General features: G+C 41.8%; 1 protein-coding gene across 1 annotated transcript in view; it reads left to right on the top strand.

The window, feature by feature from the left end:
• NCAM2 (neural cell adhesion molecule 2) overlaps positions 1-14,229 on the top strand; it is a 455,107-nt gene extending 440,878 nt beyond the window's left edge. Inside the window, exon 18 of the mRNA XM_066599100.1 lies at positions 13,982-14,229. Coding sequence (XP_066455197.1) covers positions 13,982-14,093 — 112 coding nt within the window. The 3' untranslated portion in view covers positions 14,094-14,229. The remainder of the gene's footprint in view (positions 1-13,981) is intronic.
• The last annotated feature ends 2,701 nt before the right edge of the window (positions 14,230-16,930 follow it).

The following is a 16,930-nucleotide window of genomic DNA, read 5'->3' as shown; positions in this document are numbered from 1 at the left end:
TTTATGCTCACCTAAAAATCATCGTTCGGCCATAAAGTAAACAATGGTAGCATTTACACGCAACGATAATTGCTCAAAACATATCAATTGAGTGAATTTTGAGCGATAATCATTGTGTGTAAATGAGCCTTTACTTTTTAGCTTTACTCTAAATGCAGGGTGATATCACTGTGTGCCATGCTATCAGGGTAGTTTATTTAAACTTTGAATTCCTGTACAATAGGTTCTGTTGTGTTAAGATAAGAGGACAATAGCTTTTTAATGGGTAAACATAAACTAATGGCCCATTTACATGTAATGACTTTTGCTCAAAATTGGTTCAATTGCAATTGAGGGATAATTGTGTGGTGTAAAAGCAAAACTATCGCTTACTATTTGTTCTCTGGTCGTTATCACTGACTTTCATAACGTGCAAATGCTCCCTGCTCAATGTTTCACATAGCAGGTAAAGTGCTGAGCAAGAAGCCAGCGAGAGCCCAGTGATCCAGCAGCAAAGTCTGTCAGTCTAAACGCTCTGCACGAGCGCTGATGACCTTAGCGGTGACATCAGTGCCCGTGCAGTCGTTTACCCGGCTCTTGTCTTAACTTTTTGCACCCTGCTCTCATAATAAAGGTAAAATTTGTCCTATTTCTATGACTTTTTGATAACTTTTAATTCAAATTTTACGGAAGCTAGTGCTGGTCCGTCGGGTAAGGGATGGGGGGAGGGAGGCTGCGTCTTACGACAGCCTTGCTGTGTGTAGTGCTTCAGCTTACTAGGTTACATTATTCCTTTTCTTGGTTGCCTTGTTTTTTGTATTTTTTTTGCCATTCTGTACTATGAAGTGTTTTTTTTTTTGCTTGATCATCATAGATGCCTCGTACAATATAAACAATATATTCTACTTGCTAATGAAAAATTGGGAGACGTTACTGTGTTTTCTCCTTTAACAATTTGCTTGTTTAGGTGATTTGTATTAATTTGGCGAGAATAGATAAAAATCGGGACTCGTCTTCTTTTTCTTCTTTTCACTTATATTTTTTTTTTTTTCACAAAATGGTTTAGAAAAATGTTAAGTCTTTTTTTAGCCATAATTCCCGTGTTCAAACAATATTGATGCTCATTTTGTGAACTTTCGTGAAGTTGTTTTTTCACTTTAATTGGGCACCACTGCAGAAAATGACATCTTCTGTGACATTGGATATTTTTTAAAGAACTGGATTCTGTTGATCATTTGATGACGGAAGGACAGCTGAGCCATAAAATAAATTCTATTGCATTTAAAGCCTGAGAAAAATAGTTTGAGCACCTCTAGTATCAGTTCCGCAATGCTGTGCAGCAGTGATGGCTTCTAGGGGAATAGCCGAATACTGATAGGCTTTCTTGATATTGGTGGAAGGAGCGCTTCTGCCCTGAAGGATGCTACACTATTCGAGTGAGAGTAATAGCACATGGAGAAGATAACTGTGAAAAACCAAGGTAATGCCGCACAACATCGGTAGCATAAAAAAGTCCCGAGTGAACTTGACTTCTTTTTATTGATAACCAGCAAATATAATATGTTTTGGGGCAATGTTCTCCTTCATCATCCCGGAGGAAAAATTTGAAAGAAATAAACGAATGGGATCTTGTAATGTAACCAATGCAACTCGTTATGTAGACTATATGTGGACTGCTTGAAGGCGACAATCATACAGTACACAGTTCCAGCGCTATCTGATGAAAAGCTACATTGCCTCAATGCGCTATATTTGGTTAGCTGGTTAGCAATAAAAACAAGTCAGGTTCACTCAGGACTCTGCATTTTATTTTATGCTACCAACACAATGCACCATTAGGCCTCGGTCAGACGGGCGTTTTTTCGTGCGATTTGTGCATGCGATCTGCGCATATATAGAACCATCGCTTCGCAATGGGATCGGTCACATGGGATTCCCACACCTGAGATGATTGGCCTCCCTGGGTTGCCAGCTTTGTGTAGTTTTGAAAGCAAGTAGAATGTTCCAATTCTTGCGTCTTGATCCATTTTGGTGTCGTTTCTGCTTCTTTCTTCTAGTGTGATGTGTGCATTAGGACTATAGCACCACCCTTATCCACAGGCTTAATTGTGATCTCCTTCTTGTCTTCGAGTGCATACACAACCCTTCTTTCTTGCATATTGATATTAAATGCTTCGCTTTTCTGCTTGTCAGTATGGAGTATGGGAGGATACCCATACAAACACAAGGAGAACATACAAACCCATACACATGTAGACCTTGGTTGGGTTTGGACCCAGGACAGGCAGCAGTGCTAACCACTGAGCGCCACCATTCATGCTGTATGATTTTTTTCTACTTCTATTTTTGGCTAACTTATCCAAAAACCAAGAATAAAAATAGATGGCATCGAGTTTGATAAAACCTCGGGAAGTGCAAGTGCATTAGTCATCATATGGACCCTAAAATACTGCCATTTTACAGCAGTGAAACAAGCTTTATACTGCTTGGTTTTTACAAATTCGAAAAGATGCTTATAATAAGGTGCTGACCTAAACTATTAATGGAAAACCGGAATGGAATAAGTGCTATAGAGACGCTTTTAGGGAAATGAGAAATATGAAGATAACACAGAAAGGCAACAAAATTCCCCTTGTCTCATATAACCTTTTAGACAATCAGAGTATTGCAATAATTCCAATAGCAGCTTAATGTGTCTGGTTAGGGATGCATATTAGCTTTTTTTGGCGCATATATTACCACCAGCAAAGACAATTCTCACAAGTGTATCTTCAGCAGAAGTATCTCTTCAAGTGCACCTAAAATGCCCATTTTTAATGACGGAGTATGGGATATAGTAATTGTAATGTCCTTGTCAGTTTCACCTTCTTAGGCCTCGGTCACACGGGCGATTTTTCGTGCGATTTGCGCATGCAATCTGCGATTTTATAGAACCATTGCTTTGCAATGGTATCGGACACATGGGCGCTTGTTATGCGCTTGTCCGATAAATTATAGGACAAGAAATCGCAGATCGCGGCTATCTGCGATCTGCGATTCCTTGTGTTCTCTATATGCGCTCAATGGGGCGGCGGCAGCAGCGCCGACCCCATTGAGATCATATACTACACAAATCATTCTCCTCTGCCACAGCTGTAACAGCTGTGGCAGAGAAGAATGATGTTTGCCCATTGAATTCAATGGAGCGGGCAATACAGCCGGCTCCATTGAAAGCAATGGGCTGCCGGCGAGCGCACAATGAATTTTCGGGAAGGGCTTTAAAATATAAGCCCTTCCCTGAAAATCATCCAAAAATGTGTAAAAATAAAAAAAATATATATACTCACCTTGTCCGTGCAGCCGGAGTTCAGCCGCGGCCGGCCGGCAGTTCTCCTGAACTGCTCTGAGTAGTATTCAGCAGGCGGGGATTTAAAATCCCCGCCTGCTCAATGGGCTGCCTCTGATTGGTCACAACCCTCACCGATCAGAGGCAGCTCTCACTCACCCATTCATGAATTCATGAATAGCTGAGTGCTGCCTCTGATTGGCTTAGCGCAGGAACCAATCGGGGCAGCTCTCAGCTGTCATTCAATAGCTGAAGATGTTTCACTGTTTTTCTGCCTCTCCATAAGGCTGCAGGCAAACCTTCTGAGTCATCTTGACTGTGAATTCTTTCCTGTTAACCAGCCCTCTGATTCTGATATATGTGGGGAAGAAGCTGATGTCGGACGTCACAGTGGGAGCAGCCTGTGAGCAGTTTGTTATGCCCTATTCTGGTCAGATTCATTGCAATCCTCTCTGCACATTTGCCAGTCCTGCTATGACTTCTTTTAAGTGAAAATTATTCACATCCATGTATGTGCCTTGTCACAAGTATGTATGTATAAATATGAATGCCTCTTCAGATCCATTTCAATTTGCTTTGATAGAGGACTCTGAGTAAGTCTGAAAGCTTGCATTAGCATCATGTATTTTTGTTAGCCATTAAAAGGTATCATATCTACAAGAATACTTGGTTTCTCTTGCTGGGAGCAATCACATTTTGCTATGACTTCTGGGACATCAGTTCCTTTCCCCTTTGACATCATCCCCATCAATCAGAGACATAGGGGCTTGTTCACAGGGAAGAATTCACAGTCAAGATGACTCAGAAGGTTTACCCGCAGCCTTATGGAAAAGCACAAAAACAATGATACATATTTGAGATACCTACCTAAACTTGCAGAAAATGGTTTTCTAGAGGGGTGATATTCGCAAAGAAGTTGGTCAGTATGCATAATATATAATGAAACTGAAAATCGGTCACAGGCAAATCTGCTTTTTATAAGGGGGTGGTCTCCTTTGGTGTTGAACCAACTAAAACAGTCAAACCCCGTTTTGGATCGACCTTTGCTAAAAGTTTGGTGCAAACTCAACCCTCGAGCAGTTTGTCTTGGCCAAGCTCACAAAAATGTCTGCGTCCGTCACCAAAAATGGAAAGATTATTATGAAGAATAAACACACAAGCAAAGAGAACATACAGGCTTCAGGCAGATGCTGTCTGTGGTCAGACTTGAACCTAGAACTGCAGCATTGAAAGGCAACAGTGCTAACCACTGAGCCACCATGTGTTTTCTTCCTCCTTCTCCTTCTCTGAGGAGAATGGTGGCTCTGTGGTTAGCACTGTTACCTTGCAGTGCTGGAGTCCTAGGTTAAAATCTCACCAATGATGACGTTTGATGGGTTTCTTCTTTATAATAATCACCTTTGTTTATATAGCGCATATATTTAGTAAGAAGAAGATACAATGTTGTACACCAGTTTTAAGTGTATTGGTGAAGTTGTGGTTCGGTTCAAACTAATTTAGACTAAACCAAATTTTTTGCCAAAGCTCGGTAAAGCAGCTGAACTGGGCTTTTCAAAAATTCGCTCAACACTAGTCTTCTTAAATGGGTTTTGAAGAGGATTAGAGATGAGTGAGTATGCTCGTTTCGAGTAATTACTCGATCGAGCACCGCGATTTTCGAGTACTTCCGTACTCGGGTGAAAAGATTCGGGGGGGGGGGGGGCGGGGGAGGCGTGGCGGAGCGGGGGGTAGCAGCGGGGAACAGGAGGGAGCCCTCTCTCTCTCCCTCTCCTCCCCACTCCCCGCTGCAACCCCCCACTCACCCACGGCGCCCCCCGAATCTTTTCGCCTGAGTACGGAAGTACTCGAAAATCGCGGCGCTCGGGTGAAAAAGGGGAGTGGCCCAGTAGGTTCGCTCATCTCTAGAGAGGATTTGCTTCATTTTTGTGACATTACTCTGTATTATGCCACATGATAAACTCAGTTCTGATACTTGATAAATTTAGTTTTGCTGCGTTTGTAAATAAATTATCAGTCTGTTAGAAAAGTCTGCGAGATAAGGCATTTTAGCAGATTGAGAACTGCCCTTAGCTGTCTGCGTGGTACGGGAATTTGCTGTAATATGTAGAACTGGCACTTCATTAAATTTCATTTGCAAAGAAAGCCTGTTACTGAAGTGTAAAAGATGAAACACAGTGACAGCATAAAACTTGTTCTGCAACCCACGACTAACGCTACATGTTTGTTTTTATTCTTTCCCCTTAGCTGAGTAAGCGCTATCACAAAGCAGATATACTGACAATTATAAAGTGCTGTTGTTGGAGGTGTGGCTAAAAGCAAATAATTATTACTAAAATTAACTCTTGTACATGGCATTGGTCTAAAATTACAGTTCAGCCTCAGACATATCAATGGCTTTAGTCTGAGCTGTAATATCAGATACAGCCTGTGGACGAGAGTGGCACTATTTCTTTCTAATCTCATACCACCCTTTTAAAATACACATTTGTAGCCAGGCCGGATGGACACAAGAAGACTACACCTATAGTAGTTGTTTTTCCCAGGTACTAATGGTGTCTCCCAGTACTCAGATACCCCAGGAGGAGGAGAAATAACTGCATCATAGAGGATAATGTACTTCAGGAGGTGTTAGAACCAATAAGCAACTAGGAGTTAGCTGCTTATGTGTGTTAGTCTTTCTCCCTCTTCCTTCCATCTCCCCTCCGTATAGATTCCTATGAGCATCATGAGACATCACTCTTCTCTACTTCCTGTAATCCATCTCAGTGTCTCTACTACTAGATATGGACTTTACTTCTCTACATATGATGATGTCATCATCATGTGATCAGTCACCAGGACTCTGCACTCCGCCCGGATCACATAACAGTGACATCATCACAGGTCCTAAAACATGCAAAGTCATGTTATATTATATTATTAAGTGATGCATCGCGCCACCAGAAACACTGGTACTACTCTTCCAATAAAAAGCATCAGAATTTTGTTGTCCTCTGTCTTCTCAAACGGTGACTCTAGTGATTTTTTTGGTCATTTATTATGTGGCCATCCCCCCGTATATATAAGTGAGCTAGTGTTAACTAGATTAGTTATTCCTTTCTGTCTGAAACTCCTGGCCTCCTTGTCTTCAGATGGTCATGTGATCTCACTTCTGACCAGCTCAGATTTTTTGGGGGTTATGTCTTCAGTTCCTAGTCAGTTGCTCAGTCTGTGTGATGCTATGGACCCTGCCACAAAAAACTGCCTAGAGAGGGACATGGTCACTCCTATCACAGTTACTGATGATGATCACACAGTTATACCAGAGGAGATTACAGCTCATCCTCCTGACTGTATATGTATGGTCTGTAGCTTATTTAGGTAAATACAGAATGTTATGGCAGTGTTTTACCTGTAGGACAGATGGTACAGTCTCAAGCCACTCATGTAATGCTGTATTGATGCATCATGGGATTGATATAAAAGTGAAAGCAAAAATCTCAACATCAAGATGATGCCTTACAAGCATCAGACAGGGCGCTGCGGTGCGTAGAAGTGGCTTCAATACACAGAGGAAACCTACAGTTAGACAGGCAATTAGGTGAGGGGAGCATGGATGGAAAAAAGTGTTTTAACAGGAGTGGCCCTTTGATAACTTAGATTTGAAAGGATAAAAAGTTAGCCATTGTAAGGTGCCAACATTGAGAAAAGTTGATGGCAAGTATGAAGTTTGTGAGATTACGTAGGTATCTTCAATGGACATGGTTTAGCAGAAAACCTGAAACGCCATGTTTTACAGACTTAGGTACAATGTGCTTTTGTATATAAATATGTGAGTCTTCAGATTTTGTATTTAGCCTGCCTGTTGAAGAGAACTATGTAGTTAGGAAAGCTGCTATTTGTTATCATCTTTTCAGTTAGCCATTAAAAAGTATCAACAACAGTTTTTCTACCTCTAACTTTAGTCTTTCTAAGTCAGCGAGAAGTGGACAGATGGAAGAAAATGTGAGGTTTGAGATCAGATTACACACTAATTGTGGAGTCAAAGAGGTCTGCAGAGCAGCTGTAGACATATAACGAGGTTACTTTTTATCGAGACTATTTACAAAGTTGCAACAATCTTTTTATTTATTTTACATACACTAAAGAATAAAAAATAGTTTGAAACGTGCGTATCATTTCATGTCTACTTGTTATAAATGTACTTCGTATCAAAGGATCACTAAATCGCTATTCAGCTCCATTTTTAGATTATAATATTCATCAAACTAAGAGCACTCCAACCAAAGCAGGTGAAATGATGTTCATGTTGTGTCATATTGCCTTGTATCCAGTCTTTTTTGGCTGGTAGGATAGAAAATAGGGTCATTGATGCCCATCTGCTGACCCATGTGCCTAAGGGAGAGCTGTCACATCTGTTCAGTTCGGTAGAGGAAACTGACCAATAAATATTGTAATGGGATGGGAATATGCAAATCACAGGGGTTACTGGGTAGCTAGACATGTGGGACCGAACAACTGGCGGTGATAGGAACAGTGCAGAGGCCTGGGAGCCTTCCCTGATCTACCCTAAGGCCTCCCTCACACAGGGCGCTTGCAGAAACGCAGCGTTTTTCAACGCTGTGTTTACTGCAGATTCCGCCCGGTTTCAGCAGCGCTGGCATACTTTATGCCAGCGTTTTGGCTGCGTTTTCAGCTCAGCTGAAAACGCAGCCAAGGATGCTGAAAAGAAAAAAAAAGTAATACTCACCTAGCCGCTGCGGTCCGGGTCATGGCTGCTGGTCTCTGCCACTGATCCAGGCTTCCTCTGCACTCACAAGTCTATTGCTGTAGGCCGGGTTTGAGAACCCCGCCTCCAGCAATAGAGTGCTGTGATTGGTTGTCGGCTCTTGCTCGATGCCCAATCACAGGCCTTCATTGACTGTCTCAGCCAATCAGAGCTTGCCGGCGCTGATTGGCTGAGACAGTCAATGAAGGGCTGTGATTGGACATCGAGCGCGCCGATAACCAATCACAGCACTCTATTGCTGGAGGCAGGGTTCTCAAACCTGGCCTACGGCAATAGACTTGTGAGTGCAGAGGAAGCCCGGATCAGCGGCAGAGACCAGCGGCCGTGACCCGGAGTGCAGCGGCTAGGTGGGTATTGCTTTTTTTTTTCTCTCTACCTAGCTGGGACTGATTTTCGGGGTAGGGCTTCTATTGCAAGCCCTCACCCCGAAAATCGGCGAGCGGTTAACACTGCCAAAAACGCGGCACCAAGTGTTGCCGTGTTTTCAGCAGTGCTAAAACCGCTGCCCATTCATTTTAATGGGCGACGCAGGGCTGAAAACGCCCCAAAATAGAACTTGCATCGCTGTCAAAGCGCAGCGTTGGAAGGCGCTGCGTTTTCTGCCCTGTGTGAGCAGCCCCATTGAAATGAATGGGAGTGTTGTACAGCGTTTAGAGCTGGGCTGAAAAGGCAGCGTTAAATGCTGAACAAAACGCCCTGTGTGAGGAAGGCCTAACTAGACCTGTCTATTAAGCAGAGCACCCATTCTGTAAAGGGTCACCCACTTCTGGAACCTCACTAGATTCCTTATATGTCCCTAGATGTTAAATAGATGAGAAGGAATATGTAAGGACGGGACAGAAAAGAGACAAAAACAAAAGACAAAGTCTAAATACAAGAATACATGAAAATCAGAAAAAACATAGTTTGAAGTCCCAAAAGGATGGTACCAAAATTAATACTCCGATGCACAAGGCAAACAGCCCTGACCACTGAGCATGACTTGTATACAAATCTATTACCGGCATCCTCTGAAAGAAGAAGCCAGTATAAATACCCAAAATAAGCAGTGTAACAAAAGAGAGAAGTTTCTTCTTTGACATCCAGCACCTAATGACGCTGTGCATGTGCCAGCAAGCATACTACATGGTTGGGCGCTGATGTCATGCTGTCACACCAGATCCATGCATGCACCTTACCTCTGCTGACACCGGTGGTGCCGTGACAAAACCAAATTCACATCACTGCCTTAGAATAATGGTCATGCAGTATCCTCACTAGCCATAAGTACAGAAAAGCTGCACTACTTTCTCATCAACCCTGGAGGCCCTGTGGTATCTTCATCTTCCATAGTTGTGATGTGTGTGCATGCGTCTATGGATATATAGAATTTTCTTGTAGTCCAGCATTTGTGATATGTGATCTCACCATATGTGTTTTAAGAAATAACATTTAAAAAACCTGGAGTTTATTTTTTTTAAATATTCTTTTCTTTGTCGAACCTATTTTAGCTAAATAATATGTAGACAATGTCAACTCCAAATACAGCTATGTTAAAAAGTCTTAGAGTATGTCTTGGTGTCTTCGATTTGATCCAGCTCTGGGTAAATTGAATTCATGTTCCTTGGATAGAATGTATGTTTCAAGTTGAGGCCCCATAATATGTCAGATTGACCAACTCTGGTTTAACCCCTTGAGTGGCAGGTTTCCTACCACCCTGTCGTGCCCACCAGGGCAGGTTTTTTAAAATGGTCTAATCATTGAATTTCAACTAATTTTGCAGTTGCGTCTCAAGAGCCATAACTTTTTCATTTTTCCATTGACACGGCCATATAAGGGCTTGTTTTTTGCGGGACAAGTTGTGATTTTTTAAACAGGGGGGAGGAAAAAAAGAAATGGGGAAAAAAGAAAAAAAGGGGCCATGTCATTAAGGGGTTAAATAATGTATTAACTTCCTTCTCTGGGTCATTACAACGCACATGGATACCACATGTGTGATTGTATTTTTGATTGTTTACAAAGTAAAGGGAGACAAGTGTTTTTTTTAATTTTTTTAATAATTTTTTTTACTTTTTTTTTTAAATTTAAAAAAAAATTTATTTTTTTTTTGTCCCTTTAGGGGACTTCCACAGGGACCCATCAGGACCCCTGATCACATTCCGGGGGTCCGATGGTGACAGCCTTTTACATGCTGCAGTGACAGCCCTTTACATGCTGCAGTCACATAGACTGCAGCATGTAAAGGGTTAACACAGCAGAGATCGGAGGTTTTCTCTGATCTCTGCTGTAAGAGCTGGTACCTAGCTGTCCTCTCACAGCCAAGCACCAAGCTCTCCCTGCCAGAGAGACCATCGGCTTGCTTCTGACAAGCCGATGGTCTCTATGGCAACTTGTAAACAAAGCAGGACATTGCCGACATGTCGGCAATATCTTCTGCTGGTTTTTCAAAGCCCTTGCTTTGTTCTCTGTGGGTCTGTGCAGGCAGAGCACACTGCCACAGCTTGTGGCATTGTGCTCTGCAGCTCCCATAGTGATACATAGCCCGGAAATCTTCCGGGCTATATCACTATGGGCAGTGGAGCTCGTCACGGAAATTTTCCGGGCGTGCCACTCAAGGGGTTAAATGCTTGTTTTGTTGTGTTAAACCCTCTTCGGCTTTCAAGGGTTTACTTTTGAGTCTTAGGTTTCCAGTGGCTTAGCATATTTTGATTTATTATCTAGCTCATTTCTGATATTTGGCATTTAGTGTTACAGTTCCTTGTGTCTATCAGTTTGCTATCCCATTCCTCAATTTATATGTTTATGGTTTCTTATTCCCTAATGTATTTCATTATTCCTAGTTTCCTATATCCAGTGGTTTGGTGCTCAAATCCTAGAGCTCCAGTGGTTTGGTTTACTGGTTTCTGTTGTCCACATGTTTGGACCTTGTGTCTCTGATATCCTATGTTTTGGGTCTCAGTTCCTGATGTCTGGTATGGTTGGGTTATAGTTCTTGTGTTGAGTGTAGAGATGAGCGAACGTACGATCTCGCAATCAAGCATCGCTATTTTCGAGTACCTGGCTACTCGGGTGAAAAGATTTGGGGGGCGCCGGGGGGCGGCGGCGTGGTGGAGCGGGGGGTAGCAGTGGGGAACAGGGGGGAGCTCTCTCTCTCTCTATCCCCCCCACTCCCCTCTGCAACCCCCCGCTCACCCCCGACGCCCCCCCGAATCGTTTCACCCGAGTAGTCAGGTACTCGAAAATAGCGATGCTCGATTGCGAAATCGCCCTTAACGAGTATGTTCGCTCATCTCTAGTTGAGTGTTTTTAGGTTCTAGACCCTATTATTAATTACTGTTGGGTTTATACTTAGGTAGGCTTTTGTTTAATGTTTATTACCAGTGTTCATTGTTGAAGCACTAGATACCCTTTGCTTATTTATCTCCTTGTTCCTTGGTTGTTCTGCTCTATACACATTCATCTGACATTAGTACACGGATGAATTACAGCAACCTTTCGGCCCTGGGACAAAATTCTATACAGGGTCTGAGGAAGAATTATATTACTTACTTTCTGCTCTCTGCACCATTGTCCCTCAAAGTCACTGGTTCCTGGCCCTGTTTTTTGTCTCCAAGATGTCCACTTCAATGATTTGAGAAACTAATGTGCGTTGGTAATGTGTTAAAGCACTAATATACTACATCTGCTCCCTAATTGGCCAGCATCACTTGTGTGATCAGCACTGGCCTGTCCATAAGCAGCGTGAAGTTCCTTGGACTATTGATATATAGTGTGCATTAGATAGGTAGAAGATTGTGGAGGCCATCTTGGAAGACTGAAAATGAAACCCAGGAACCTGCAGATCTGAGGGACAATAGTACAGGTAATATAACTCTACTCCCCTCTTGTCCTGGGATATAATTTTGTGCCAGGACCAAAGAGTTGCTTTGAAACAATTTACAATTGTATTTCTTCTGATACTTCCACTGAGAAAAACCAAAAAAACACTTCTACTCTAGCTTGGTGTTTTTGAGCCAAAAAAAAGCAGATTCAAAAAAAGGAAAGAAGTTGTGGTCTTTTATACTTTTAGTTCTTTTTTGATTCACATCTGGCTTTGAGGAGTAGCTATAGGGAGTACAGAAGTAGTCCAGTGGCCCTTCTGCCACGTAAGAAGACATCAGTTTTATAAATGTCACATGGTAGGTGGGGGGACCCTGCACTTTTTAGATGAAAAAATAAATACAATATGGTATAAATGTACAGAGTTAAAGAGGTACTTGTTTCATTGATGACTGACAGGTCACCAACAGATGATTGTGGGGACCTGCGACTTGAATTCCAGCTGATCAACTGATTTCTGATGCCACTGTCAGTGCAGGAAGCAGAAAGCGTTGACCATAATGCAGTGGCCTGGGTTGGTATTACAGGCACAGCTCTCACTGTGCGGGAGCTGCACTGCAATACCAACCCAGGCCACTATGCTATGTTGAGCGCTTTTTGCTTAATTTACTAACAATAGCAGCAGTGGCACTGGTAATCATCTGATCTGCTGTGATTTGAGCAGTGGGGCCCAATCAATCATCTATTATGACCTGTCGGTCATCAATTAAAAAAAGTTAGCAAAGTTCCGAAATTTTCCTTCCAACACAAATTTGCTAAAAAAGTCTTAACTCGCCAAGGTTGTGGTGAGTTTAGGTTAAGAGATTTATTCTTTTCATTTTTAGGATAGATTTACAAGATGTTTGAGGAATTACATTCATGTTTGCCCCAGATATATGCACTATATAGTTGCATATATCTGCCATTGACTTCCATTAGACATTCAATACAATGACCAGTTGTACTGAATTGAAAACTGTATATGCCAACACCATACCATCCAAAAGACACTGTCTAATTAAACCATATGAAATATACACTGAATGACTGCTTAATTAGAGACCCAATCTAGTAGGATGTTGGGCCTCCATTGGCCTTCGGAAACCGCACCAATCGTTGCGGCTTAGATTTCACTAGCTGTTGAAATCATTCTACAAGAATATTGCCTATGTAGACAGGAAACTTCTTGCATTTGCTGCACATTAGATGGAGGTGCTGACATGTTCTGAGCAGCTGACAGGAAATGTTCATCAGTTTATGCTGCTTGTGCCAAATTCTGACCTTCCCCTCAGCACGGTGCAACAGAAATGTGGATTCATCGGACTAGATGAGTTTTTTCCATTGCTCAGTGATACAGTTTTTGCGCTATTTTACCCACTGGAGTCTCAACAGCAATGAGACTTAAATTGGGTGTCTGGTGTTATTATAGCCTGTCCATGCCAAGAAATGATGAGTTGTGTGTTGGGACACATTAATTGGAGCAGTAGTGTTGTATTTAGCTGCTCTTGACTGCACAGTGCCTGTTCATCAGAACGATTCTTGCCAACCTCCACTGATCTCTTTCAGTGATGAGTTCTTTCCATCCACAGTATTCCCTTTCACTGGATGTTCTTCCTCAAGTATGTCATTTTCGGTATACTCTCCATGCCGTTACACAAGAAAACCCTATGTGGTTGGCAGTGAAATCCTGGCCCCTGGCTAGTCTAGCACCGATGACCCGACCCGTTGGAAGTCGCTCCAATCGCTAGATTTTCTCATCTAATGTTGATTCACACTGAAACTGATCCACAGAAAACTTGTCACGTGATTTTATGCTGCACTCCGGGGTCAAGGGGAGAATTTCTATACAAGGAAGCTACAATTGTAAAATGCCCAGGGTCTCTAACCAAGCGGTCATTCAGTCTATACTTTGGGAATGTTTCCTGGCATCACCCAGAATGTGGTGTGAGCCTTGTGTTACATCATGGACCAAATATAATTCAACATGTGTTGTATATTTTATTATATCCCATTGGTGAAGCATATGTTGTATGTTTAATTACTGACATATATATGTATATCTTTTCTTTTAGGAAATTACTACTAAAGGAGGAAAATGGCAAAGAAGCTCTGAGCGCCGAAACAATTGAAATCAAAATATCGAACGACATCATCCAAACAAAAGAAACTGACAGTAAAGCGTAGCATGAGAAAAGCCCATTATCACTCAAAAGAGGGAGATTGGTGATGCACACCCAATGTCAGCACTCCGCTGCAGACAATTATTGGCTAATATTAGCTTTTCGATTGTCAGTACGTGTCCATACCTGAACAACTCACATCTACTGTACTTTAAGGTTTTGTTGATTAATTTAGTATGTTTGTCTGACTGATAACAGTATAAATGTATAAAGTTGAAAATGACTGCAAAATTCCTTTAATTTATTATAAAATAAAGTGTACTATTTATAAAATATTTCCTTTTTCCTTGTTAAAAAGGCGTCCTGTGGTTGGCAAATCCGCTATGCTAATATATAATGCATACTTTTTCTCTTACGAATGGTTCATTTAAATAAGGATTAAAGGCTTTGTCCCACTTTTAGTGGTTTTGCTGCAGGAATCATACAGCTCCGTACACTGTGTAGTGTCCTAAGTTGGTTCTGCAGGCTGAATCCCAATCACTTCAATAGAATTCAGCCTGCAATACCAACCCAGGCCACTTTGTAGTGTACAGAGCTGTCTGCTTCCTGCAGCAAAACCACTAAAAGTGGGACAACCCCCTTAAGGCCAGTGACCAGGACAGACTGCTCATTAGGTAGCCGGACAAGGAAAATATATATAGTACTAGATGATACATAATGGAGCGTACTGGGCCAGTCTTATGTACAGATGTAGCAAAGTGTAACTTGGCACTTAATGTATTAAGAAAAATGTTCTGTGCCAACATTTATTTGCCCTTTCAATTGCTTTTCAAATGCCTTTGCTGTGTTGGGATAAGATAACAATGAATTTTCAATGTCTTAAGATGAATTGTTGCAGAAAGTTATCACTGTCAAGTTTAACTTTGCTACATCTGTATAGGGATTGGTGATCATGACCAAAGTAGAGAATAATGTAGATCTAGACAATTGGACTGCATGTGAGATGCGGCATTTAGAGGTATATTATAGTTTTCTTTCTTTTTTTTTTAACATTTCCTTTAATTTCTGTTTAAAAACTCTTTAAAGCTTTGTTTTTTCTATATGAACTGTGCGGACATTTGCCATGTTGCTGTAACCGGTGAGACCCCCAATGAGGCCAAGAATGGAGATCCCCCTCTTCTCATCACTGCGGACTCACACACACCCGCAGGGATGTGGAGATTGGATGGAGCGGAGTTACTGAGTAACTTCCCTGAATAACCAAAGGAACACAGAAGAAAATCCCTCCTGCCAGAAGTCAACTTCTTCTAATTGCAACCTACGGCAAAGAGTTTACCGATGTTGTACCAAAATCAACTTTAATTACCTATTCATAGGATAGGTAATAAAGGCCTGCTCGGAGGGGGTAATAAAGGCCTGCTCGGAGGGGGTAATAAAGGCCTGCTTGGAGGGTGTAATAAAGGCCTGCTCTGAGGGGGTAATAAAGGCCTGCTCGGAGGGGGTAATAAAGGCCTGCTCATCTCTAAAAACCTTCACTGATCCTGAGAAAAGAGGTCTAATTTCCCCTCTCCTCACTGTGGGACCACTGCAGTGAGGAGGAGTCTGAAGGGAGCAGACGTTGCACATGCATGGAGCCGCTGCATTCATTTCAATGGGGCTGATATAAATAACCAAATACAAGGACTCCCCTATCTCCAGCAGTCCCACTGAAAAAGAATGGTAAATGCATGACATCCGCTCCATTCAATCTCCTCCTCACTGCGGGGATCGCATAGTGAGGAGGAGGGTGTGACACAGGACCCTAATTCTGGGGATCACGGGGGTTTTTGGTGGTGAGACGTCCACGGTCAGGCTTTTATTTCCTCTGATAGGTTATAAAAGTTGACTTTGCTACAACCTCTTTAAACTCTTGTCTAATGGTAGCAGTGAGAAGGAGGAGAATTCTGACAGTAGGGATTTTCTTCTGCATTCTTTTGGTCACTCAGTAGAGATAAATGGCATCATGTTTGTTTGGAAACCTCTTATCAATCTCTTATATCTCAGCTATATATATCTTATATCTCAGACAAGCAAGCCAAATCAAAAAGATATATTGGGTTATCCAAGATTACATAAAATATAGACCAATATATTCCAAAACAGCACCACTGTTGTGTGTGTCTGGTAGTCGCTTGAATAAGTATGAGTTGTAATAGCAGACCCAGCCTGTAGTGAAGGGTGACACTATTTCTTAAAAAAAAAACAATCAAACAGCTTCTTCATCCATTTTGAGGCAACCCTTTAATCAAGAAATCAAATTAATAACTGAGATTTCTTTGTATCTGTAGATAAAGTTTTAGTTTATGTTATATTAAAGGAGTTAAAAGAAATAAAGAAAAAGACACCGTTTTTTTTCCCAAAATATAATTATTCTTGTGCCTTGTCTGGTATTTAAGTTCATCTGTACTCAAGTAATGCAATACCAAACACAGCCCATGAGCCAGAGGTGTAACTTGAAACTCCTGGCACCCAAAGCAAAATCTCTAACTGGGCCCCTAGCTATAAGGCTTTAGTCATAGTACTGGACTCTCTATATGGAAAAAAGAAGCCTTATGGGTCCCCTAAGGCTCGTGGGTGAGGGCATAACTGCATCCTCTGCATCCCCTAAAGTTACGCCCCTGCCATGAGCCCGTGGACAAGAATAGAACTGGTTTGGTAAAAATGGACAAAAGTTGTTTTTTTCTTAATCCTGGGTGGTTCTTTAAATATACATGAGTCCAGTCACTTGATTATGGAATATTTAAAGTAATCCTCATTTCATGGATGACTGACAAGGGGAATAATATTACCGGGCATTTTTATTTTGCGCCATTGTTCCCATGATCAACGGTTTCTGTGGCCCATCTTCTAATATGTCTGTTG

This window comes from Eleutherodactylus coqui, chromosome 4, assembly GCF_035609145.1.
Source record: "Eleutherodactylus coqui strain aEleCoq1 chromosome 4, aEleCoq1.hap1, whole genome shotgun sequence".
In the NCBI taxonomy this organism is placed as follows: domain Eukaryota; kingdom Metazoa; phylum Chordata; class Amphibia; order Anura; family Eleutherodactylidae; genus Eleutherodactylus; species Eleutherodactylus coqui.
Note: the sequence above shows the minus strand (reverse complement) of the source record. Positions and strands in the feature narration are given on the sequence as shown.